The following is a 27,328-nucleotide window of genomic DNA, read 5'->3' as shown; positions in this document are numbered from 1 at the left end:
GGATCTGTCATGTATCTGCAAAAACGGATCCGTTACAATAATACAACCGCATGCATCAGTCATGAACGGATCAGTTTGTATTATCTGTAGCATAGCCAAAACAAAACTCCATTGAAAGTCAATGGAGGACGGATCCGTTTTCTATTGTGCCAGATTGTGTCATAGAAAACAGATCCGTCCCTATTGACTTACATTGTGTGCCAGGACGGAATGGAGACTGATCGGAGGCAAACTGATGCATTCTGGGCGGATCCTTTTCCATTCAGAATGCATTAGAGCAAAACTGATCCGTTTTGGACCACTTGTGAGAGCCCTGAACGGATCTCACAAACAGAAGCCAAAACGCAAGTGCGAAAGTAGCCTTAACTGATTACGTGAAAATTTGATGTTTAGGTAGAATCACAGTGTCCTCCTAACAGCTCATTAACTTCAGATACATCTTATTCTGTTCTTGTCTCACTCTTTTATGTATGTCAAGCATTTGTCCACATCTGAATTATAAATAATTTAAAGTAACACAAATTCTGTACAATTATTTTGGATTGATACATTACATTTTTTTTATTCACCAAAACATGCAAATGTAGGTTGAGCTGTAGTAATTTCTACATCTTTTTGGGATAAGGTACTGTCATATGGGCAAATCTTACTAGGAAAAACTGTCTCCTACTTTACTTCATTGGGATCTGCTCCCATTTGTCAGTAGAAATATACAGCTCTTCCCATCATGGACATTATCAGCATAGCCGCATGAGACCCTTCAAATGTCTGGGCTCTCAACTATCTACTTGGCTTCTACTATGAGTTCTTCATATCTCCCCTTGAGGGTTTTCTGCAGTTGACAAGCCCGGGTTCCCCCAGAAAGGGGGTTGTCCTGTCAGTGGCGTGCCCAGGGGGGTGGTGCTCCCTGGGTGCCGACTCTGACGGGGTGCCAGGCCCAGAAGCAATGAGCGCTTCCATCAATACAGATGGAAGCGCTCATTGCTGAAGCGCTGACACCCGTGACCCAGTCCCACATACTGCAGCGGGGCAGGGAATGGATCACATAGTTCCCCGCCCCGCCGCCTATCACCGCCATAGGCTTCAGACGTCATCGCGCGCACCTGTGCTGGGACTCGGCAGCACAGTGCTGGGACTCTGCGAGCAAGCACAGGTAAGTATTTAGCTTTAAGTTTTTTTTTTTTTCTTTTATGTGCCAACTTTGGGGGACATGAGGGGGCCGGGGTACACACAGGACAGAGGACGTGTGGGGGCAAACTTTTATTTTATTTTATAATGTGCCAACTTTGGGGAACATGAGGGGGGTGCACACAAGAGGACGTGGTGGGATACTGTGTGGCACAGTGGGGGGCAATTTATTATGGGAGGGATGGCAATGTGGGGGGGACACTACTGTGTGGGGGGCAGCGTGGGAGGCACTACTGTGTGGGGGGCAGTGTGGGGGGACACTACTGTGTGGGGGTACACTACTGTGTGGTGGGGGGACACTACTGTGTGGGGGGCAGCGTGGGGGACACTACTGTGTGGTGGACACTACTGTGGGGGACACTACTGTGTGGGGGGTAGTGTGGGGAGACACTACTGTGTGGTGGACACTACTGTGTGGGGAGCAGCGTGGGGGACACTACTGTGTGGGGGGCACTACTGTGGGGGCAGCGTGGGGGGACACTACTGTGTGGTGGACACTAATGTGTGGGGGACACTACTGTGTGGGGGACAGTGTGAGGGACACTACTGTGTGGGGGGCAGCGTGGGGGACACTACTGTGTGGGGGGCAGCGTGGGGGACACTACTGTGTAGGGGGCAGCGTGGGGGACACTACTGTGTGGGGGGCAGCGTGGGGAGACACTGCTGTGTGGTGGACACTAATGTGTTGGGGGACACTACTGTGTGGGGGACAGCGTGAGGGACACTACTGTGTGGGGGACACTACTGTGTGGGGGGCAGCGTGGGGGACACTACTGTGTAGGGGCAGCGTGGGGGACACTACTGTGTTGGGGGCAGCGTGGGGGACACATGAAGGTCTGCATGACAGGAGATGTCCTTGGATGTAAGAGGTATGTAGGTATGTGGTCAAGTTTTGGGGGGGGGGGGTGCCAGAGAAATGACCCGCCCCGGGTGCCAAACACCCTGGGCACGCCACTGTGTCCTGTCAAAGAAGCTTGTGAAATGTTATGTCTTTGAGGCTGGGCCACCTGTGGAGCCTATTTCCTATGCAAGATGCCCATCACCCCTGACAGAAAATTGACAGGCATCAAATTATATTCCCATATATTCCTCACGCTTTTAGAGGGCGCTAGGGGGCAACACTTTCGTATGTTCCCCTGCACGCCCGTCCGCAACCTGTCCTTGCTGGAATAACCCGTTAGAGTCCCCGTCATGGCACTTCTTGCGGCAAATAGAGAATAGGTACTACTGGAGAGCAACGCTCCAGCGTAGCAACCTCCCATTCGTTCTGGATACGGTGTGTAACCAGCTGAGGGGGTTGTGGTCCTTCTCCACAGTGAAGTGGCGCCCGTACAGATAGGACTGCAGGGTTCATACAATTGCCGGGCACTTTTTCTCCATAGTGGAGTAGGCCACCCCCCTTGGTAGGAGCTTCTGGCTCAGGTACAAAATGGGATGTTCCTGGCTCGTAGAGTCAACCTGGGCTGAGCATGGCACAGAGGTTAAAATCACTGGCGTCGGTCTGTGCTATAAACAGCTGGAATCTGGAAAGTGCGGTCTTCAGCACCCGAAAGGTCCTCTCACAGTCATTTGTCCAATTGACTGCAGAGGACAGCTTCTTCTTGGTGAGGTCTGTCAGGGGCTTTGCCAGGCTACTATAGTGGGGAATGAACCTGCTCCTAGTATCCGGCGGTGCCCAGGAAGGACATCACGTGTTTTTTTTTTTGTCCTGGCAACCTCGCAGCCCCGTCTGACGTCGCTACTACATCAGGATAACGCGGTATGGTCTTTTCACTTTTACCAAGATGTTAACTTCCGTGCCCCCTGGGGGTACGTAAGGTCAGCGTGGCACAACTTTACACAGACACACCCTGTTCACACAGGCACAGGGAGGCACGAGGAGTGAGAGAGGATAGCCCACACGACCTCCAGCGTGGCACAACACTCGCTCACAACCCTCACAGACAGAGAGAGCCCTTTCACTGCCCCAGTGAAAGAGCCCTGCCAGCCTGGTAGACTTCCACCAGCTGCTCATTAGATATAAGCCAGGTGTCACAACCAGACAGCTGAGAAGCTCTGACAGGCCTTTCAGAACCTCCTCCTTGAGTTCTCTTTGTTGTGCTGTTCAGTTCCTCATCTCGTTAGCCTCTCTCAGCTGTCATGGAGTTGGACTGATTGCTTCCCTTTAAATTCCTCCCCATGGTGCATTACTGGGCGGCTTATACTTCTTCCTGGAGTGTGTGTGCATGCTGATCTTGTTTTCCAGTCTGCTACAAAGTTAAGTGCTGAACATTTATCTTTTATTTTCTGTTTGCTGGATCCCAGGTGACCCTGACTCCCTCCGTGTCTGGTGTAGGGAGCTGGTGGTCGTGTCCCCTCACTATTGTAGGGTGTTCAGGGGTTATATAGTCGAGGTACGTGGATATGCAACCTTCCACCTTTAGGATCTTTGCATAGGCTGAGCAGCCAGGGAAAGTCTCAGGTCTTGTGCAGGGGTCTCCCTTTTGGTTCCTTAGCTTTGGATCCACTCAGTCATATATGCATGTTGCTTTGTCTTGTTTCCTGTACACCGTCCGTGACATTATAAGCCGCCAAAACCGTCTCAAGCATGGATCCGGTTTCACTTTTGGCTGAACGCTTCCAGGGTCTTTCATTGGAGGTAGCTGATCTCCGTAAGACTTTTTCTCAGCTTCAAGTGACCGGTTCAGCTTGCGTTCATGGAGTTTGTTCTGAGCCTAAGATCTCGCTCCCGGATACGTTCTCCGGGGGTAGTGAGAATTTTGTGCGTTTTAGAGAGGCTTGCAAACTCCATTTCCGCCTTCTTCCCATTCCTCTGGTGATGAGGAACGGAGGGTGGGGATCATTATATCGCTGCTCAGGGGTAACGCTCAGTCCTGGGCCTTTTCGCTGCCGGAGGGGGCACGGCCTCTCCGTTCAGTGGATGAATTCTTTTTAGCCCTGGGTCAGATATATGATGATTCGGATCGTATTGCTCTGGCTGAGTCTAGACTACGTCTATTATGCCAGGGTAAACAATCCGCATAGATATACTGCTCAGAATTTCGGAGATGGGCAGTTGATACTGGTTGGAATGATGCTGCACTCCGAAGTCAATTTTGCCATGGTCTTTCAGAGGGATTGAAAGATGCATTTGCCTTTCATGAGAGGCCTATTTCTTTGGACTCTGCTATGTCTCAGGCCGTTCGTATTGACAGGCGTCTTAGAGAGAGAGGAGAGATGTCCCCTTCCTGTCATACTCAGTCCCAGGACAGTGCAGCGGTCCCATTCTGTGCGCAGGGGTCTCAGTCGCTGTCAGCCCCTTCTGAGCAGGAGCCCATGCAGCTAGGGTTGATTGCTTCTGACAATAGAAGATTCAGCTCGCATGGGAGGGTTTGTTTTTGTTGTGGAGGTATAAATCATTTGGCAAATATTTGTCCCTCTAGGAGATTCAGGCAGTTTTCTGGGAGTAATAAAGAAACAAACAGGAAAAAATCTTTTAAAAATGTTTGGAAATTGAAGGTTTTACGTTTGCTTGTAGTTCCCGTTTTGTCCTGCCGGCTAGGGTGGCGCTAGAGAGCAAGAACATTTTTTGTGAGATTTTTGTGGATAGTGGAGCAGCTGTCAATCTGATTGATAATCAATTTGCGATAACTCATGGTTTCCAGGTGCGCACTTTGGGAAAGGATATTCCTGTTTTTGCTATTGATTCCGCTCCACTTTCTCAGAAATCATTAAAGGGCATAGTTCACAATATCCGTTTAATTGTGAGTGATGCTCATGTTGAGGATGTGTCATGTTTCGTCCTTAGCGGTTTGCCTACTCCTCTAGTGTTGGGGCTACCCTGGCTCACTAAACATAACCCCACCATTGATTGGCAAGCGAGGCAAATCAATGGTTGGAGTGACTTTTGCAGAGAGCATTGCCTCACGACATCTGTTTCGTTAGCATGGGAATATTTTTGATATTGCCCAACCCTAACTGCACGATGATCATGTGAACGCTCATTAGCGATTTAGTGTAATACAGCCTTTGGTGACGGCTTATTTCCCCTAAGAACAAATGGATTACACATGCTGAAACCCAACAGCCCAATACTTCTTTCCCTCAACTTGTCCTGTTTTAGCAGTCGGGACGAACCCCGTGGTCCTGTCTAAATCGTCAGGTTTGTCTTACATTAATCTAATTTGTATGGCCAGCGTAAGACCAGCATGGGCGTAATATATGAATAGCAATGCTTTCAGTAGAGGAATATATTACATCTTCTGTCAGCCCATGTCCAGTTCCGACTCGCGCTCACTACCGCATAGAAAGAAAGCAAATTAGTTTGACAAGACCCCCCGACCCCCTCCCCCTTCACATAGTCATGCTGACTGCAGGTATTTAGCGTATTTTTCCTAAAGGGCATCTGTCACTTTTTACAAGCTCTGTTAAGTAGAATAATACATGTATAGTACAGTGACCCTGCTGCCTCTATACCGCCATGACCAACTTTACCCTCACCTACTGTGTCCTTCTCACATACCATGTAGATTGTAAGCCCTCACGGGCAGGGCCCTCTCCTTCTGTGCCAGTCTGTAACTAGTCTTGTTCATGCTTAGTGCAATTGTCTGTATTATGTATGTATACCCCTTATCCTATGTACAGCACTATGGAATGAATGGCGCTTTAATGATAAATAATAATCCAGATCCATAACTTGTATGAAAATGTGCTATGCATCCCCATTCCCCCATTATACACTCACAAACCGGCCGTGGAAGTCATAGAGAGCACAGACTTCTCCAGGAGTCCTCTCTATTAAGGTCCATTCACACGTCCGTAGTGCATTGCGGACAAGGATTAGGCATGTTCTATTTTGTCCGTAGCTGCGGACCAGAAGATCGGGGGCACGCTCCGGAAATGCGGATGCGGAGAGCACATAGTGTCCATTCCGTCCCCATAGAGAATGAATCCTGCGGACCCATTTTGCGGATGTGTGAATGGACCCTTATGTGTGTCCTCTCAAGGCATGCCATGGCTGGTTTGTGGTGTACAGAGGAGTAATGGGGATGCATATTGAAATACAAATTACTGATCTGGAGTCAGCGGCAGGTGTTCTATACATGTATTACTGTACAAATTAGGCCTAGCTAGAGGTGACCGATTCCTTTTAGCTATGTGGGCATGCACACCATTCTTTACGTGTTGCTTTGCTTTGTGTATGCTGACGGCAGGTGACTCAAAACAACGATCTGCTGCGCAGAAATAATGATTCTCTATGGAGTCAAGTGATCGCTATATTGATCGCTTGTCCCCATACAGTGGAGGTGATTGCTGCATGTGAATGCAGCCCTCATCTCCGCTGAAGATCTGACAGATATCAGGACTGACTGCTCCATCCGCGATAATCTGCCAGATCATGTATACATGAAAACGAACCCTTACCATTAGCTGCTGCAGCCTGTCTGTCTCTATCACTGCTCCATCCTGCCCCTTTTCCATAGCTTGTAATCTGATCCTGCAATAAGCTGGCAGGCCTTCTTGGTCGTCTTATCCCGGAAACTACTCACTTCCAAACTTGGCGTTAGCTACCTGGTTTAATAAGAGCTGGTAAACTTGCCCTGCAACAACCCTATAAGTACAGGGCCCTGCCTACAGCAGAATATAGGCCCGATAGGGGCTATCCTATTCAGGGACCTAACTAATTAACCCTGAGTGGGCCCTGGGAGTGGTATGGTGTTCTGCTAGCAGGTGGCGCCAACAGGTCTAGTAGTCATACTACTGTAACTGGGGTCCAAAACAGAGCAGTCAAACGTCAAAACCAAAACAATATCTAATAACTGAAACATGCCCAACCAGAACCAAGAGAAGCAAAGGTACAGAGATGCAAGGGCAGAAGAATGGTCACTAAACAGTTCTGGGTCAAACACAGTAGCAAGCAAAGAGGAGGCACAGAGTAATGGCGTAAAGAAGCCAAATCAAAAACGAGAATAGTCACTAAATGAGTATTAGCACACAGGAACCAGATTGAAAATACAATACCTGGCATTACGCAGTCTCACAGCAAGATTTAAAGGGTTTGTCCGCTTTTTTTTTTATATTGATAACCTATCCCAGTGATGGGCAAACTGCGGCTCTCCAGCTGTTGCAAAACTACAACTCCCACCATGCCCTGCTGTAGGCTGAAAGCTGTAGGCACTCTTTGCATGCAGGGAGTTGTAGTTCTGCAACAGCTGGAGAGCCGCAGTTTACCTATCACTGAGTCCTATCCTGAAGATAGGTCATCAATATCAGATCGGTGGGGGGCCGACTCCCTGCACACTTGCCAATCAGCTGTTTGAAGATAAAGCAGTGCTCTTCACTGTTTACCTGCTCGCTGTCACAACTGTAGTGGTGAGCAGTTGTAATTACAATGGGACGGCGGAGTTGTATTTACACCTACTCGCTGCTGCAGTTGCAACGGTGAACAGGTAAACAATGAAGAGTAGGCAGCGCTTGTACGAGCGCTGCGGTCTCTTCAAACAGCTAAACATCTGAGGTGCTGGGAGTCTGCCCCCACTGAGCTGATATCCTCTCCTGAGAATAGGTCATCAATATAAAAATAAAAAAAAGCAGACAACCCCTTTAAGGAGAGCACAGATCTCACTGGCACTCTAGCCAAGCCTCTTTCTGCCTCTCTACGCCATGTCAGGAGTAAGAACAGATGAGTTTATGACCACTTTGAGGCTGTGCTCTTTACTACCTTTTTGCCAAGTTTCTGGAGCAGAGAATGTTCTAGTTCTCCCCTCCTGATAAGCAGCCACTGGGCCATAAGGACACGGTTTGAGAGGATAATCAGTGGGACCATATCCCTTGTGGTCTGGAGGGACCCTCTAAACCATCTAGAGTCCACCATAACTGGGAACAATCTCATGGGGCCTCGTAGCAAAATATTATATGGCCCACCCTGCCTCACCCAGTTTGCCAGTACACATGCATCAAACATTCCCAGGCAATGAATTTATATTTAATTTTTTTATTGAGCGGGAAAAAAAAAAGGAAATAGTAATTAAAACAAGTTGCCTTTGGCCTCGTCCACTTTATCCGACTTCTATATTGAAAAAGAGGACATGGCATGAATATGGTATTCACTCTGAACAGCATATTGCTTAATATCCCCCATATAGCTCTAAATCACTGCTTCCCTTCATACAATACTCTCCTCAGCAAGGAAAGTCATGGGATTATGGAAATCGCAGGCTCTATAGGCATGTCACCGATAACAAAAATGGAAACCAAAACGATTTATTCAGTCCCGTGTATGAGCACCATGCCCTGAAATACACGCACTTCCATGCCTCGTCATGCTGTCAATAAGGTTGTCACTCTGACAAGACCACCAGCCGGGGCTTATATGGTAGACATAGCAACCCTCCCAATGCAGCACTACAAACTGGAGCACCGTGAACTCCTGCTACGCCTTTGACTTGCATAACCTTACGGCTTGTTCTCTTTGATGTTGCAATTTCAATGTTGAGAAGTGTTTATTACAAAACTGGCTACCTGCAGCCACCAGTAGGGGGAGCTCAGTGCATAGGGATTTATACAGCTTTGCCCCAAGCTCCCCCTAGTAGCAGCTGCATGAAAATGCAGTGCTTTCATGTCGAGAAAAGAGGAAGGTCGTCGCCAGACCCCTCCTGCCCCCGGGCCATATAGCAGTTGTGTAGTCTGCCTCCATTGAAGGTATGTCACTGTAAGGCACTTATATTGCGATTAGAGGATCAGCCCCAATGTCCTTCTTTGTAAATATATTCCCCCTGGTTGAGTACACTCTTCTGCACTGTGTGTGGCAAACTGCTCCGAACATGGCCACTGATGTACGGCATCCGCATACGGCAGCTGTGCGTGGTGTTTTTCAGTGGAGGCTGCTGATGGACGTGATATGACCCTCCGTCAACCGCCATGTTTAGGGCCAGATTGCCTTGCAGACAGGGGATAAAAGTAAGTAAGCAATGGAGCAAGGCTTTTTTTAAAGGAGGATATTGTATCGATCTCTTAATAGCAGTATATTAGTAAATGCTTTATAATGCTGTTTACAGCACATTTAGAAGAATGATCTGAAAGTTAAAAAAAAACTAAAAAAACTGCTAATTGTTGTTAAAGGGGTTTTGTCACATCAGCAAATGGAATTTATCAAGTAGATAAAAATACTACAAGGCACTTACTAATGTATTGTGATTGTCCATATTGCCTCCGTTGCTGTCTGGATTCATTTTTCCGTTACATTATACACTGCTGGTTTCCATGGTTACGACCACCCTACAATCCAGCATCAGTGGTGGTCGTGCTTGCACACTATAGGAAAAAACACCAGTCTATGTGTCCTCCCACTGTCCTGGTCACCAGAGAAGTCGACGCTTTTTCCTATAATGTGCAAGCACGACCACCACTGATGGATTGCAGGGTGGTCATAACCATGGAAATGAGCAGTGTATAATTTGATGGGAAGATGAATCCACTCAGCAAAGGAAGCAATATGGACAAACAAAATACATTAGTAAGTGTCTCGTATTAAGTTTCTCTACATGATAAATTTAGCAATAGTTTTCAACGTTTTATGTATATCCATTATCCTGGAGGCTAAAATGGAACAAAAATACCTAAAATACCATTGACTTGTGCAGCAGTTATGATTCATATCATTTATATTCATCAATGTCTAGTTTTAGGGGCACCTATGTGTCACAGTATTACGCACAGCAGCGTGTCATAGGGATACACTAGATATACGCATCTGATATGTGAGCTATATCATTATCGGCCATTAGAATGGAGATATTGTTTTACATTCTGATACCTTTCATAATTATGATTTAATCTGTCTCAATAATTTTAATGCAACAATAATTTAAGAATTAATTGTAAAGCAGATTTCAGGACTTGACAGCATTTTAGAATATCTGTTCGCAAGTAATTATAGAATTGCTCTAAAAACATTTTCCCAATGTTTTTTGTTCCTTGCAGTTCTCTCTCGACAAGATGGAAAAGTTGCCATCGTCACTGGAGGCGCAAAAGGCATAGGATACCACACAGCAAAACATTTGGCAAGACTTGGGATGCATGTGATAATAGGTGCGCCTTGATGAAAGTAGTATGTGCCTGCACGGGTCTTCTCGCATTACCTGCAGCCAGTGTCTTAATAATTAGGATGGTTTTCCACGATTCTGTCTATATAAAAAATGCCATAATCCTGAAATATTTCAGTTTTCACATTGAACTTGACAATTCTTTTTCTGTAGCAGTCATTTCATTATCATCACATCTTGGCGTAGCAGAGGAAGAGGGACAACCTCAAATTGCATAGTACAGTGTTTGTAATTAAGTTTTTATACAATTTTATTTTAACTGGTGTTCAGCATCTCAGGTGGCACCCTCCGTAATCATGTCCAAAAAATGAAAAATTGGACAATCTGAAAACAGATTTAAAAAAATATGTTTAGTGTTTGGTCATATTCAAAACATTTAGGGGGTCATTTATCAAGCTTAAATATGCCTAAGGGCTCTTTCACACTTGCGTTCTTTTCTTCCGGCATAGAGTTCCGTCGTCGGGGCTCTATGCCGGAAGAATCCTGATCAGTTTTATCCTAATGTATTCTGAACGGAGAGAAATCCGTTCAGGATGCATCAGGATGTCTTCAGTAACGGAACGTTTTTTGTCCGGAGAAAATACCGCAGCATGCTGCGCTTTTTGCTCCGGCCAAAAATCCTGAAGACTTGCCGCAAGGCCGGATCCGGAATTAATGCCCATTGAAAGGCATTGATCCGGATCCGGCCTTAAGCTAAACGTGGTTTCGGCGCATTGCCGGATCCGACGTTTAGCTTTTTCTGAATGGTTACCATGGCTGCCGGGACGCTAAAGTCCTGGCAGCCATGGTAAGTGTAGCGGGGAGCGGGGGAGCAGTATACTTACAGTCCGTGCGGCTTCCGGGGCGCTTCAGAGTGACGTCAGGGCGCCCCGCGCGCATGGATGACCTGACCGCATGGCACGTCATCCATGCGCATGGGGCGCTCTGACGTCATTCTGGAGCGCCCAGGAGCTGCACGGATGGTAAGTATACTGCTCTCCCGCTCCCCGCTCCTACTATGGCAACCAGGACTTTAATAGCGTCCTGGGTGCCATAGTAACACTGAACGCATTTTGAAGACGGATCTGTTTTCAAATGCTTTCAGTACACTTGAGCTTTTCCGGATCCGGCGTGTAATTCCGGCAAGTGGAGTACACGCCGGATCCGGACAACACAAGTGTGAAAGAGGCCTAAGGCTACTTTCACACCTGCGTTTAGGTGCGGATCCGTCTGGTATCTGCACAGACGGATCCGCACCTATAATGCAAACGCTTAGATCCGTTCAGAACGGATCCGTTTGCATTACCATGAAAAAAAAAAAAAAAAAAAAAAAAAAATATATATATATATATATATATATATATATATATAGATATGTATGCATATTGTGATAAAGTTCATTATTTTCTGTAATGTACTGATAAACATTAGACTTTCATATATTTTAGATTCATTACACACCAACTGAAGTAGTTCAAGCCTTTTATTGTTTTAATATTGATGATTTTGGCATACAGCTCATGAAAACCCAAAATTCCTATCTAAAAAAATTAGCATATCATGAAAAGGTTCTCTAAACGAGCTATTAACCTAATCATCTGAATCAACTAATTAACTCTAAACACCTGCAAAAGATTCCTGAGGCTTTTAAAAACTCCCAACCTGGTTCATTACTCAAAACCGCAATCATGGGTAAGACTGCCGACCTGACTGCTGTCCAGAAGGCCATCATTGACACCCTCAAGCAAGAGGGTAAGACACAGAAAGAAATTTCTGAACGAATAGGCTGTTCCCAGAGTGCTGTATCAAGGCACCTCAGTGGGAAGTCTGTGGGAGGGAAAAAGTGTGGCAGAAAACGCTGCACAACGAGAAGAGGTGACCGGACTCTGAGGAAGATTGTGGAGAAGGACCGATTCCAGACCTTGGGGGACCTGCGGAAGCAGTGGACTGAGTCTGGAGTAGAAACATCCAGAGCCACCGTGTACAGGCGTGTGCAGGAAATGGGCTACAGGTGCCGCATTCCCCAGGTCAAGCCACTTTTGAACCAGAAACAGCGGCAGAAGCGCCTGACCTGGGCTACAGAGAAGCAGCACTGGACTGTTGCATGTCATTCGGAAATCAAGGTGCCAGAGTCTGGAGGAAGACTGGGAGAGGGAAATGCCAAAATGCCTGAAGTCCAGTGTCAAGTACCCACAGTCAGTGATGGTCTGGGGTGCCATGTCAGCTGCTGGTGTTGGTCCACTGTGTTTTATCAAGGGCAGGGTCAATGCAGCTAGCTATCAGGAGATTTTGGAGCACTTCATGCTTCCATCTGCTGAAAAGCTTTATGGAGATGAAGATTTCATTTTTCAGCACGACCTGGCACCTGTCACAGTGCCAAAACCACTGGTAAATGGTTTACTGACCATGGTATTACTGTGCTCAATTGGCCTGCCAACTCTCCTGACCTGAACCCCATAGAGAATCTGTGGGATATTGGGAAGAGAAAGTTGAGAGACGCAAGACCCAACACTCTGGATGAGCTTAAGGCCGCTATCGAAGCATCCTGGGCCTCCATAACACCTCAGCAGTGCCACAGGCTGATTGCCTCCATGCCACGCCGCATTGAAGCAGTCATTTCTGCAAAAGGATTCCCGACCAAGTATTGAGTGCATAACTGGACATAATTATTTGAAGGTTGACTTTTTTTGTATTAAAAACACTTCTCTTTTATTGGTCGGATGAAATATGCTAATTTTTTTAGATGAGCTGTATGCCAAAATCATCAATATTAAAACAATAAAAGGCTTGAACTACTTCAGTTGTGTGTAATGAATCTAAAATATATGAAAGTCTAATGTTTATCAGTACATTACAGAAAATAATGAACTTTATCACAATATGCAAATTTTTTTAGAAGGACCTGTGTGTATATATATATAATTTTTTTTTTTTGTTCATGATAGTGCAAACGAATACGTTTTGACTTTACATTGAAAGTCAATGGGGGACGGATCCGTTTGAAAATTGAGCCATATTGTGTCAACTTCAAACGGATCCGTCCCCATTGACTTACATTGTAAGTCTGGACGGATCCGTTTGCCTCCGCACGGCTAAGCTGACACCCGAACGCTGCAAGCAGCATTCAGGTGTCCGCCTGCTGAGCGGAGCGGAGGCTGAACGCTGCCAGACTGATGCATTCTGAGCGGATCCGCATCCACTCAGAATGCATTAGGGCTGGACGGATCCGTTTGGGGCCGCTTGTGAGAGCCTTCAAACGGAACTCACAAGCGGAGCCCCGAACGCAAGTGTGAAAGTAGCCTAAATTAGATGGTTAGTTGCGCCAAAATCTGCGACTTCTCCCGGCTCACACTAGGTCTGAAAAAAGTGGGCGTGGTGTAGGCGGGGAAGGGGGAGGGTCGGCAGGCTCATCTCATTTACCATTTTCTATGCCTGTTTAGGCCTCATTCACACATACGTAGATGTCTGTAGATCTATACGAGTGTATTACTGTACATCGGCGGCGGCACAAAGAGCACGGCATTAGAGCAACCACTGACGCCGTACACTCAGCAGGATGGTAGGCCGGGTTTTCACGGAGCGTGGTCCGTGAACACCCATGTATGTGTGAATGAGGCCTGAGGCCCCTTGCAGACGTGCGATACGGATTAGGTCTGGATGAGTTCAGTTAAAAATGATTTCGCAAGCACGTTAATTCAGTTTTGCCTGCGATTGTGTTCAGTTTTTATTGCGCAGGTGAAACGCGCATTGATGCGTTTTTCATGTGCGTGCTAAAAAACGGAAGGTTTGCAAACAACATCTCTTAGCAACCATCAGTGAAAAACGCATTGCATCGCAGTTGCTTGCGGATGCAATGTGATTGTCACGCAGCCCCATTCACTTCTATGGGGCCAGCGTTGCGTGAAAAACGCAGAACAAAATGCATGCTGCGATTTTCATGCAACGCACATGTGATGCATGAAAAACCATGCTCATGTACACAGACCCACGAATGGGTCCGTATTCAGTGCTGGCGCAATGCATTGCACCTGCGCGGAATACTCTCTCATGTGAAAGAGGCCTTAAAGGGACACTGACAGGCCCAATAAGCATATTTAGCTATATATATAACTGCACAGGTCTTCTAATGTGTAATAAAATCATATAAGTATACCCCCTGTCCACCTCATAAATACAGCAAACTCATGTTTTATAACCTGATAGAATCGTCTTCTTTCTGCCCAAGGGGCGGTGTTTCAGTTCACTTGCGCCCAGCCAGCCTCGCCCCAACCGACGTTTTGAAGCGCCGCCCAGCTCATCAATATTCACTTCGCTGGGCGGCTTCAGATGTGTTTGAGAGCAGCGCTCTGAAGCGCTGCTCAGAAGAGTGCCCGGCGCAGAACGCAGAGGCTGAAGCGGCCTCAAAGAAGCAGAGGGGACGCAGGCGCGATGTGATCCCGGCCAGTGAGGGTGCCGGGCGCATGCGCTGAAGCTGAAATGAAGTCCGATGCCCATAGCTTTCTATTGGGCATGCGCCGGATCTCGGAAGGTCTGGGACAGCAGAAGCCGCCTAGCGAAGTGAATATTGATGAGCTGGGTGGCGCTTCAAAACGACGGTTGGGACGAGGCTGGCTGGGCGCAAGAGAAGCTGAAACACTGCCCCTTGGGCAGAAAGAAGACGATTGCATCAGGTTATAAAACATGAGTTTACTGTATTTATAAGGTGGACAGGGGGTATACTTAAATGATTTTAATACACATTAGAAGACCTGTGCAGTTATATATATATAGCTAAATATGCTTATAGGGCTGTCAGTGTCCCTTTAAGGTGTAGAAAACAATCTAAATGTCAGACAGCTAGGAGGCTTCAGATGTGGCCTCTTCAGATAGCTGATCGACTGGGGGGCTGGGGGGTCATTACTATAAAACACTCGGAAACCACTTTAAACATCAAACATATAAAGAATTTAGGCTATGAGAATGCAAGAACTGGAGGTGACATCACTGGAGTAGGGTGCGCATCACATATTTGCCGTTCGTTTAACGTATACATTGGGGGAAAAAAGGGATAAAACAGCACAGTACACCAGTACATTTAATAAAACATTCAGTTTTTCATGCGTTCAGTTCCCGGTGAGTCAGCATTAGCTGCTATAACATTCTCTCAGGAACACTGCACCATGTCCCCGGCTCCCGATTCTGTGTCTGCTTCTACAGAGCTAGTAGCTGGCTCTAATTAGTGTTTTGGGCGATCTATCCATGTTCTCCTTGCCTAAGTATTGTGATGATCTTCTCTATGAGTCAGGAGACACGCAGCAGATTATGCATAAAAAGACTGATCAGGGCTGCTCTCAATCAAGCACGGGTGTTCCATAGACTAATACAGAACTTGCTTGAAAATAAGTTTGTTCAGCAGGACAAGATGGCTGTCACCTTGAAGTGGCCTGTATATGATGGAGGAAGGCTCACGCACTTCCCTCTTGACTTTGTCTTACTCAGTCTCTCTCCATCTCTCAATGAGATGGTCCTGCACTTTCAGACCTCACGGTTCAATTTTTTCAGTGAATGCAGAGATTCTGAGCAATTACAAGCAGTTCAATAGCCAGATATAGAGGGAAAGAGGCATTTGACTAAGGCCCCATGCACACGGCCGTTGTTCACAGCCGTGTGCGGGCTGTGGAACCGCGGCCTGGATCCCTCCTGAGAGCAGGAGCGCACGGCGTCACTGGTTGCTATGACGCCGTGCGCCCCCTGCTGCCGGCACAGTACAGTAATACACTGGTATAGATCGTACCAGTGTATTACTGTACTGTGCCGGCAGCAGGGAGCGCACGGCGTCATAGCAACCAATGACGCCGTGCGCTCCTGCTCTCAGGAGGGATCCAGGCCGCGGTTCCACAGCCCGCACACGGCTGTGAACAACGGCCGTGTGCATGGGGCCTAAGTGGGGAACTAACCATTTTTCTCTAACAAGATAAATTATACAGTTATTATCATTGCTTACAGTATTGACTTATGGAAACAAATGTAAATAGGTATGCTTTAAATATCTTCCATATGATGATGTAATCCGGTTATTCTTCTCCGCACACTGTTCTATTCTGCTTTATATTCATAAGAACATTATTTAAAGCATAAACAGCATTATGCCAGAATTGTTATCATCCTATTGTAATTCAAGCCATAACCAATTCTATGATCCGTTACAGCGGGGAACAATGAAGCTGAAGGCAATGAAGCGGTGACGAGGATACAACAAGACACCCTGAATGAGAAAGGTATGTATTTTCTATGCAGTCAGTACCTTGACGGCCGGGGAGCGAATGGAGCATTCTCTGGGGTGGGTACAATGCTTAGAGGACCATAGGACGTTGCCTTGTGCTTGATCTTGACTTTTCTTTGTCATGCTAAGTTTCAGTTGGTTTTGTCAAGTCATAAATAAACATCGCTTCTATCATTTAGATTCATTCTGTAGAGATTTCTTCTTCATCATGAGATGGGAATACTTGAGCAATACAGATGTCTTAGAATACAATATAGAAGAGAACCAATGTTTATGAATACCCCCTTACATAGGAAAGCTGAGTCCTGATTTATGATGATGGTTTTGTCATTTACATTTAAAATGCAGAGGTTAGACCTCAACTAGTTTGTATCTATGGAATGCGTTTCTTTTGCTGGATGCCTGATAGAGGACCTGTTGCCCACAAAATGCAGCGCAATCTGCAGGAAGCATGCCATAGAGCTGCGAGGAGGCCACAGCTAATCAACTGGGGGGCTGGGAGGTCATTACAATAAAACACCCGGAAACCCCTTTAAATATCAAACATATAAAGAATTTAAGCTATGAGAATTAGAGATGAGCGAAGGGACCTCGGATGCTACATCCGAAGTCTCTTTGCTAAAAAAAAACAAAAACGTTCATAATACTGTACGGAGATTCGTATGGGCTCTGATGAGCCAAAGTAAGTTATGCACAAAGTCGCGCAAGACTTGTTGAATAACTTCGGTAATTGATTATTACAGTGACAAACCTTGGAACCGAACTTGGCTTCTGTTCCAAGATACCAGACAACACCAAACAATCAAACACACACACATATAGTATACATTCATAAAATACAATAACAGACATGATTAAAAATAAGCAGCAATACCTGAGGTGCCATGACAAAGGCATCCACCCCCAGGTTAAAGTTCACCCGGTCACATATGAACAGTAACACATACGGGTATAAATCATAATACAGTGACTCCAATGATAACCAGCACTCGCCTATAAAACCCTAGTCCTGCCCATGGCACTGCAACATGTATTAGAGAGGCAACCTAAAGTAGAAAAGGTGAAATCACTGCAGTATCTCCCAATTGGGTATGAGGTCGCCGCTACATATACTATGCAATGTCCTAAAAGTAACACTAATCAACAATAGAATAAGCAGGAAAAATCAAATGCAGACCGAGGAACGGGAGGGGAGCACCAAACCCTGTCGCGCGTTTCGCTGACGCTTCCTCTTGGGTACCACTCTGAACCTAAGCCGAGTTTGGTTCCAAATTTCGAAGTGGTTTTTCACTGCAATAATCGATTACCGAAGTTATTCAACGAAGCCTCGCGCCACTTTGTGAATAACTTAGGGCTCTTTCACACCTGCGTTATTTTCTTCCGGCATAGAGTTCCGTCGTCGGGGCTCTATGCCGGAAGAATCCTGATCAGTTTTATCCTAATGCATTCTGAATTGAGTGAAATCCGTTCAGGATGCATCAGGATGTCTTCAGTTCCGGAACGGAACGTTTTTTGGCCGGAGAAAATACCGCAGCATGCTGCGCTTTTTGCTCCGGCCAAAAAAACTGAAGACTTGCCGCAAGGCCGGATCCGGAATGAATGCCCATTGAAAGGCATTGATCCGGATCCAGCCTTAAGCTAAACGTCGTTTCGGCGCATTGCCGGATACGACGTTTAGCTTTTTTAGAATGGTTACCATGGCTGCCGGGACGCTAAAGTCCTGGCAGCCATGGTAAAGTGTAGCGGGGGAGCATCATACTTACCATCCGTGCGGCTCCAGAGTGAGCACGTCATCATGCGCATGGGGCGCTCTGACGTCATTCTGGAGCGCCCCGGGAGCCGCACGGATGGTAAGTATACCGCTTCCCCGCTCCTACTATGGCAACCAGGACTTTAATAGCGTCCTGGGTGCCATAGTAACACTGAAAGCATTTTGAAGACGGATCCGTCTTCAAATGCTTTCAGTACACTTGCGTTTTTCCGGATCCGGCGTGTAATTCCGGCAAGTGGAGTACACGCCGGATCCGGACAACGCAAGTGTGAAAGAGGCCTAACTTCGACTCATCAGAGCCCATTCATCCTAATACTGTCCGAAGACGAATCTCCATACAGTAAAAATATAGCAACTTTTATTAGCGAAGTAGCATCCGAAGCTCGCTTCGCTCATCTCTAATGAGAATGCAAAAACTAGAGGTGACATCACTGGAGGAGACTAGCATATCAGTGATAGATTGGGGTGGGTGCACGTCACATATTTGCCATACTTTTAACGTATACATTGGGGAAAAAAGGGATACAACAGTAATAAAGAAATCACATACGCTAATGTATCCGCAGTTCTATCCTGCAGAGTTTAGTAATTTAAAAAAACACATACGCTAATGTATCTGTTTTTTTTATACAATGGAACTCTAAGGTGAACAGATGCTTTTGTATGGCATCCATATGAGGCATCCGTTTAATGTATACGTTTTTTGTGGCAAAAACATGATGTGAACCCAGCCTTAGAAAGATATGGAAACCAATGATTACAGTGCCATGGCCAACCTTGTATTAAGTACTCAAGTTTTACACCATAATATAAAAGCACAAACACAATCTATGTGGGTGTAAAACATATAGCAATAATAGTAAAAAATGATTGGGGTCATTTATCAAACTGGTGAAAAGTAGAAGTGGTTTAGTGGCCCATAACAACCAATCGGATTCCACCATTTTCCGAAGGGGCAAGCAAAAATGAAAGGTGGGCAACTAAGCTAGTTCTAATTTCCACCAGTTTGATAAATGACCCCATATATGCATATACATTAGTATACGATAGCCAAACCAACATTTATACCTATATGGTTACATCAACACGGTGGCCGTATGAAAAGTATTCTGCGAGTGGATTAAATTATACATCAAGCAAAATAAAGGAGTATTACCGAGGTCGCCTAGTTCCGGAATGGCATCGACTCCCGAGGTGCCTTTCGGGGCAGCATTCTTCCGGAGGTGGTCAAGAAGAGATAGGTTAATGAATATAAATGTCATTGCTGTATGGCCTCAATGTCAGTGCCCCTGGGCCATGTCCACATGATGTATTGATGAAATATTCATAGAAGCTTCTAGGACCTGACCTTGATGTCGCAGACACTAGGGGAAACTTTTAGAGACGTTTATGGTAACTCTTAGCTGGTATTTTGCCTGTAAATACAATTTCTTTCTGATACACAAGCTCAATTTCTTAATGTTGATTAAGATCAACATTACAGCAGAAGGTGTGCACTGTGACTGACTCATTAATAATTCATTGGACGACTGGCTGGGTCACCTTGTCTCAGCGTCGCTATTGCTGCCCATAGTACATAATGTACTATTTGAATGTCTTAATTAATTTCTTAGCATTTTCATTAAAGCAGCAGTGAATAAACAGCGTCTACTATGCGAGAATTGGTTAGGGTGTTTTTGTCCCCATCTGCTTTCAACAAGCGTTCCTGATCATTAGCAGAACATGCTGCCTGCAAACGAAAGGGAATTATATTATCAACTAGACATTAAGCCTGTTATAATAATGGGCGCTAGAACATTAGTGCATAAACATCAGTAGGAACAGTCTGTATTAAATGGCACTGGCACTGACTTGTGGCACAGTGGCTGGTGGCACTGTCTGATGGCTGAGACGGCTGGCACTGACTGGCACTGTGGCTGGTGGCACTGACTGATGGCTGAGACGGCTGGCACTGACTGGTGGTGCTGAGACTGCTTTCCTTTATAAAAACTCATCAGACCCCCTGCCATCATTACCCAACGCCCTTCGTTCTCCCCTGTGCGATCAGCGCAAGTGCATCAGTTCCCCCCAGTGCCATCAGCTCCACTATGCCCTAGTGCCATCAGCTCCCTCACCCCAGTGCCATCAACTTTGTTCCCCCAGCGCCTTCAGCTCTTCCCCCAGCCCAGCGCCTTCAGCTCTTCCCCCAGGTTGTTATGACGCTTTGCAGTCCAGTGCCTTAACTTCGCCCCAACCCCCTCGGTTTCACCAACTTACCTGGCGCCGTGATGACAATATGACCTGGCGTTACCCATGCCTATAATTTGAGCTATATCTTATCTGAGCTCCTGGTCTGCGCTTGCTCCGCTCTAATAGCCTACACCGCTCTGGTATACAGGCTATTAGCAGAGCTGAGCGGAGCAAACATAGGGCAGAGGCACTCGCATAAGACGTTTCTTTCCTGTTTGTGCCCGCTCTGCTAAAGCCTGATATAGTGCTCAGAGCAGCCACAGGGAATCCATACTCCAGTACACAGCTCTGTATGAGAGTACAAATTCTAAAGCGTGATGGGCACCTGAAGTTCAAGTGCCTATTTAGCATGGAAAAGTATAAAAAAATTAATAAAGTGCATTACAAAAATTCAGAGTAAACATAAATTAATGTGCATGAGCAGTTACCACACAATTATCGCAAAACCGCAGCTTTCCCAAAAACGCGTATTTTTGTGTTTTTTGGGGATTTTTTTTCAGTGCATTTTTGAAGTGTTTTTAAAAGGCAGCACAAAAACAAACTGTAAATCTACCCAACGATAAGGAATAATTAGTAGCATTTAGTTGCTAAGAGATGCAATTAAAATAGAACGTTGCTACATGCTGGTAATCTGTTCCATATAGGGCTAAGCTTAACCTAGCTTAGGTCATAGGGCGTACCGATACGCCCTGATGTCCCGGTCCTTAAGGACACAGGATGTACGGGTACGTCCTATGTATTTCCGATCACCGCCGCTCGGCGGGCGGTGATCGGAACTCGGTGCCTGCTAAAATCATTGAGCAGGCACCTGGGGACAATGCGTCGGGTGCCCCCCCCCGTCAATTCAGACCTGCGGTTTGCTGCGTTTCCGGGTTATCCGGGTCTCTGGGGGCCCGATAACCCGAAACAGGATGGTGATCGATGGTGTGATAATACACCACCAATCGCCATCCTGCGATCCTGAGAGGTGATGGTGACATCACCTCTCAGGATCGCTCTCATTGGTCGGCTGCAGGGGCGGGCATTTCAAATTGCATCAGCACTCCTCTCCTCCTCCTTTTCAGTCTGGGAGCTGAGGAGAGAGGAGCGCTGCGTCGGATCTCCAGCCAGCACCCCCATCTGTAAAAAGCTCAGGATCGTCAGCCAGCACCCCCATCTGTGCCCCAGCACCACCAGGTATTTAGGGAAAGGCTAGGGACAGGTTAGATTAGGCAGGGATATTTAGGGAAAGTTAGTGGAAGAAAAAAAAAAAGTTTGTAATTGCATCACCCTAAATCTGGTATCTACAGCACAGCTGTGTGACCCTAGACCCCCCAGGGGTGCTGTAGCTTGCCCCCCCACCACAACTTTTTTGGGGCGCAAGCATTTTTTTTTGTGTGCGTACGCTGACTGTGGCCGGCACTCTTAGCGTCCGGCCACTGTTAGCACATCGTACACCTCACCGCTGATCAACTTCGGACGGTTGATCAGCGATTTTTAGATTTATTTTTATTTTTTCCAAATTTTTTTGCCTTTTTTTTTTTTATTTTTTTTTTTGTCTGTTAGGTTTAGGCTAAGTTCGCGAACACCCGTGCCCCCATACACAAGCGCACTGAATAAAGATTTACATGCACGCGCACACACACACACTCCCCTATGGCCCGCCGGATGTTCTTGGCCGAGGAGGCATACGCCCAGCTTCCCTCCGACTCTGAGAGTCCCAGTGAGGACGAGGATGACCCCACTTTCCTTTTGTCATCCGCGTCCTTCTCATCATCTAGTGATGACGATGAGCCCCCAAGGCGGCGGAGCCGCCGCCAGGCGGAGCAAGAGGACCGCCATGCTAGGGACCCTGTGGCCCACACTAGTACTAGCAGCTCTGGGGCTCGCACTAGTTTTCCAGCCCACTAATTAAATCCACCGGAGTTCCCTGCCGGTGAACTTGTCTGGTATACCCCAGAGTGTTTTGAGCCCGTGATTCCTGATTTTGTAGGCCAACCAGGAATCCAGATTTCCACAGTGGGCTTCACTGAATACGACTACTTTAGGCCTCGTTCACACTTCAGTGTTTGGTCAGTGATTTCCATCAGTGATTTGTGAGCCAAAACCAGGTGCAACTCTAAGCACAGAACAGGAGCAGATCTTTCCCTTTTACCTCATGTCTGTGGAGGCTCCACTTCGGGTTTTGGCTCACAAATCACTGATGGAAATCACTGACCAAACACTGTAGTGTGAATGAGGCCTTAGTCTTTTTTTCAGTGACCACTTTGTAAATCTAATGGTGGAACAAACAAACCTGTACGCCCAACAGTTTGTTGCTCAACACCCAGGCTCCTTTTTGGCTAGGCCCGGTGGCTGGACCCCGGTCAGTGCAGCCGAGATGAGGACATTTTGGGGCCTCGTGCTGCACATGGGCCTAGTCAAGAAACCTAGTGTCAGGCATTACTGGAGTGGGGACGTCCTCTACCAGACCCCACTTTACAGTACGGCCATGACACGCTCCCGGTTTGAGGCAATCCGGAAATGCCTGCATTATTCAGATAATGCAGCATGTCCCCCCCAAGGTGATCCTGCCTGTACAAAATCAGGCTGGTCATCGATCACTTTGGGGCCAAATTTGTACAGGCCTATGTACCTGGAAGGGAGGTCGCGGTTGATGAGTCTCTTATTGCTTTCAAGGGGAGACTCCTTTTCCGCCAGTATGTTCCATCTAAGCGGGCGAAATATGGCGTGAAGCTGTACAAACTTTGTGAGAGTACCTTAGGGATCTTACACCATGCCGGACAGCATGTGAGCTACCATTTGCTACATCACCTGTATTGCTGCTTTATATTTTTTAGATTCATTGTCTTACATGGTCTTGTTATTACTTGTATGTAATTATTTAATAAAATTTCATATTTTGTGTATGTATGGGTGTTCCGTTTGGATTACTTTTTGGGTTTCTATGTGATGACCTACATCTTACCAACTTGAGACACTAAAACAAATATTTTTTTCCAAAAATATTATTTAGTAAAATTAAATATATAAAAAAAAAGTAAACATATTAGGTATCGCCATGTCCGTAAGAATCTGCTCTATAAAAATATCCCCCCAACCCCTCAGATGAACACGGTCAAAAAAATAAAATAAAAACGGTGCCTAAAAAAGCAATTTTTTGGGCAAATTTTCCATTTTAAACCTTTTTTTTTACAGTAACAAAGCAAGGGTTAACAGTCAAACAAAACTTTATATTTATTAAGAAAACAGGTCCCGGAGACAAATGGAGTTCCTCTTATCAGCTCTTCTTTATTATTCACAAAAGATTAACAGACATCATCACCTCCTACATGGCAAGACGTTTACGCATTTCGGGTTGGCACCCTTAATCATAAAAAGTTATGATTAAGGGTGCCAACCCGAAACACGTAAACGTCTTGCCATGTAGGAGGTGATGATGTCTGTTAATCTTTTGTGAATAATAAAGAAGAGCTGATAAGAGGAACTCCATTTGTCTCCGGGACCTGTTTTCTTCATTTACCTGCAGCCTGCTATGGGAACACTCCCCTAGGGCCTCTGGAGCCGGGACTACTCATTATACCAGAGAGGTGAGCTGGATTAAGTTTTTCTCATTTAGATTTATTTCCCTGATTCTGCAGTTTACAGAAACACCCCATATGTGGTCGTTCGTAAACTGCTGTATGACCAAACTGCAGGGCGCAGAAGGAAAGGAACACCGTATGGTTTCTGGAAGGCATATTTTGATGGCTTTTTTTTTTTTTTGGCACCATGTCCCATTTGAAGCCCCCCTGATGCACCCCTAGAGTAGAAACTCCATTAAAGCGACCCCCTCTAAGAAACTACACCCCTCAAGGTATTCAAAACGGATTTTTACAAACTTTATTAACCCTTTAGGTGTTCCTAAACAGTTTATGGCAAATGGAGATGAAATTTCAGAATTTCTATTTTTGGTAACCTTGCCTCACAAAAATGTAATATAGATAAACCAAAAATCATATGCACCCTAAAAATAGTCCCAACAAAGCTGCCACCTTATACTGTAGTTTCCAAAATGGGGTCACTTTTCTACTCTAGGGGTGCATCAGGGGGGCTTTAAATGGGACATGGTGTAAATAAACCAGTCCAGCAAAATCTGCCTGCCAAAAACCACACGGCGCACCTTTCCCTCTACGCCCTACTATATGCCCGTACAGTAGTTTGCAGCCACATATGGGGTGGTTCTGCAAACTACAGAATCGGGGCAATAAATATAGCATTTTGTTTGGCTGTTAACTCTTGCTTTGTTATTGGAAAATGAATTAAAATTGAAAATTTGCCCGAAAATATTGAAATTCTCAAATTTCATCTCCTTTTACCAATAACTCTTGTGCAACACCTAAAGGGTTAACGACGTTTGTAAATCAGTTTTGAATACCTTGAGGGGTGTAGTCTCTAGAATGGGGTCATTTTTGGGTGGTTTCTATTATTTAACCCTCACAAAGTGACTTCAGACCTGAACTGGTCCCTAAAAATTGGGTTTTTGAAAATTTCAGAAAACTAAAATGTAATTCCCAAAATTATCCAAACATGAAGTAGACATATGGGGAATGTAAAGTAATAACTATTTTTGGAGGTATTACTATGTATTATAGAAGTTGAGAAATTGAAATTTGCAATCTTTTCCACATTTTTGGTAAATTGGGTATTTTTTTATAAATAAAAATGATTTTTTTTTTACTTCATTTTTACCAGTGTCATGAAGTACAATATGTGACGAAAAAAATAAACTTAGAATGGCCTGGATAAGTAAAAGCGTTTTAAAGTTATCACCATTTAAAGTTACACTGGTCAGATTTGCAAAACAATTGCCTGGTCCTTAAAGGGAACCTGTCATGTGGATATTTGATTATAATCTAACTAATTACATACAATCATTAACTACTAAAAAGTACCTTAGATGTATTCACTTACCGGTGTGACAGATGGTTACCTCATAATATACACACAAAGATGCCTCATGCCGCATGCTAATGAGATGATGTGAGTCCAGCGTGATGTCATTGAGTCCAGCGTTTTTTTAAATTCAGAGCTATAGCCACTCCCCTGCCCACCTGCTTCTGATTCGTATGGAAAATAACTGTCAATCAGCAGCAGGTAGGCGGGGAGAATCAGGAGCTCATGAATATTCAGGACTCATCGTTATGATCTGGAGCTTTTCAATACAAGATGTTGGCAGATTGACTGAAAGTGACCCAGCATTTTGCTAAGAGAATCAGTCACTTATTTATGTTGCCCTTAGTTAGGACACCATAAAACTGGTGACAGGTTCCCTTTAAGGTGAAATATGGCTGTGTCCTAAGGGGGTTAATTTATTAAATGGAACCTGTCACCTGGATTTTGTGCATAGAGCTGAGGACATGGGTTCCCTAGATGGCCGCTAGCACATCCGCAATACCCAGTCCCCATAGCTCTGTGTGCTTTTATTGTGTAAAAAAAACAATTTGTCACATATGCAAATGGACCTGAGATGTGTCCTGTCCCTGAGATGAGTCAGGTACAAGACTCATCTAAGGTTAATTTGCATATGTATCAAATAGTTATTTATTTTTTTACACAATAAAATCACACAGAGCTATGGGGACTGGGTATTGCGGATGTGCTAGCGGCCATCTAGCAACCCATATCCTCAGCTCTATACACAAAATCCCGGTGACAGGTTCCCTTTAAAGAGAGTCTGCCCCTTCCTCCCATACATCTGCTGTACCTCCTTAAAGGGAACCTGTCACCACAAAAATGCAATGTAAGCTACAGGCAGCATGTACAAAAATGCAATGTAAGCTACAGGCAGCATGTTATAGAACAGGAGGAGCTGAGCAGATTGATATATAGTTTTATGGGAAAAAATTCAGTATTAGGGTACTTTCACACTTGCGGCAGAGGATTCCGGCAGGCAGTTCAGGCGCCGGAAATGCCTACCGGATCCGGCAATCTGGACGCAAACCCATTACTTTTTTCAGATGGATCCGAATCAATCTGACAATTGCATTGAAATACCGGATCCATCTCTCCGGTGTCATCCGGAAGAACGGATCTGGTATAAATCTTTTGTGCATATTTGAAGGTCTGCGCATGCGCAGACCATGAAGCCGGATCCGTTTTGCCGGAGCACTTAATGCCCGATCCGGCACTAATACACTTCAATGTAAATTAATGCCAGATCCGGCATTCCGGCAAGTGTTCAGTATTTTTGGCCGGAGAGAAAACTGCAGCATGCTGCAGTATTTTCTCAGTCCAAAAAACGTAAGAGGGACTGAACTGAAGACATCCTGAAGGGAATGCTCTCCATTCAGAATGCATTAGGATAAAACTGATCATTTTTTTTCCGTTATTGAGCTCCTGTGTTGGAACTCAATACCGGAAAACAAAAACGCTTGTGTGAAAGTACCCTTACTTGTAATTTATACATATACAGTGCTGCCCATAATTATTCATACACCTGGCCAATTATGAGTCAAAGTTACTTTTATTCAACCAGCAAGTAATTTCTTTACGGGAAATGACATAGGTGTTTCCCAAAAGATAATAAGACGATGTACGAGAGGCATTATTGTGGGAAAAAACATTTCTCAGCTTTTATTAATCTATACATTTGAGCAAAAAGTGTCCAGTCCAAAATTATTCATACCCTCTCCATAATCAATAGAAAAGCCTTTATTGGCTATTACAGCAATAAAACGCTTCCTATAATTGTAGACCAGCTTTTCGCATGTCTCCACAGATATTTTTGCCCATTCATCTTTAGCAATGAGCTCCAAATCTTTCAGGTTGGAGGGTCTTTGTCATGGTCTTACCTTC

General features: G+C 45.5%; 1 protein-coding gene across 1 annotated transcript in view; it reads left to right on the top strand.

The window, feature by feature from the left end:
- The window catches only part of DHRSX (dehydrogenase/reductase X-linked), a 396,361-nt gene that overhangs the window by 88,810 nt on the left and 280,223 nt on the right, over positions 1 to 27,328 (top strand). The window contains exons 2-3 of the mRNA XM_044284034.1: positions 10,150 to 10,257; positions 16,439 to 16,507. Of these exons, the coding sequence (XP_044139969.1) occupies positions 10,150 to 10,257; positions 16,439 to 16,507 (177 nt within the window). The remainder of the gene's footprint in view (positions 1 to 10,149; positions 10,258 to 16,438; positions 16,508 to 27,328) is intronic.

Source organism: Bufo gargarizans, chromosome 3 (assembly GCF_014858855.1).
Source record: "Bufo gargarizans isolate SCDJY-AF-19 chromosome 3, ASM1485885v1, whole genome shotgun sequence".
Classification (NCBI taxonomy): domain Eukaryota; kingdom Metazoa; phylum Chordata; class Amphibia; order Anura; family Bufonidae; genus Bufo; species Bufo gargarizans.
The sequence above is the reverse complement of the archived record's forward strand: the minus strand, read 5'-3'. Positions and strand labels throughout refer to the sequence as shown.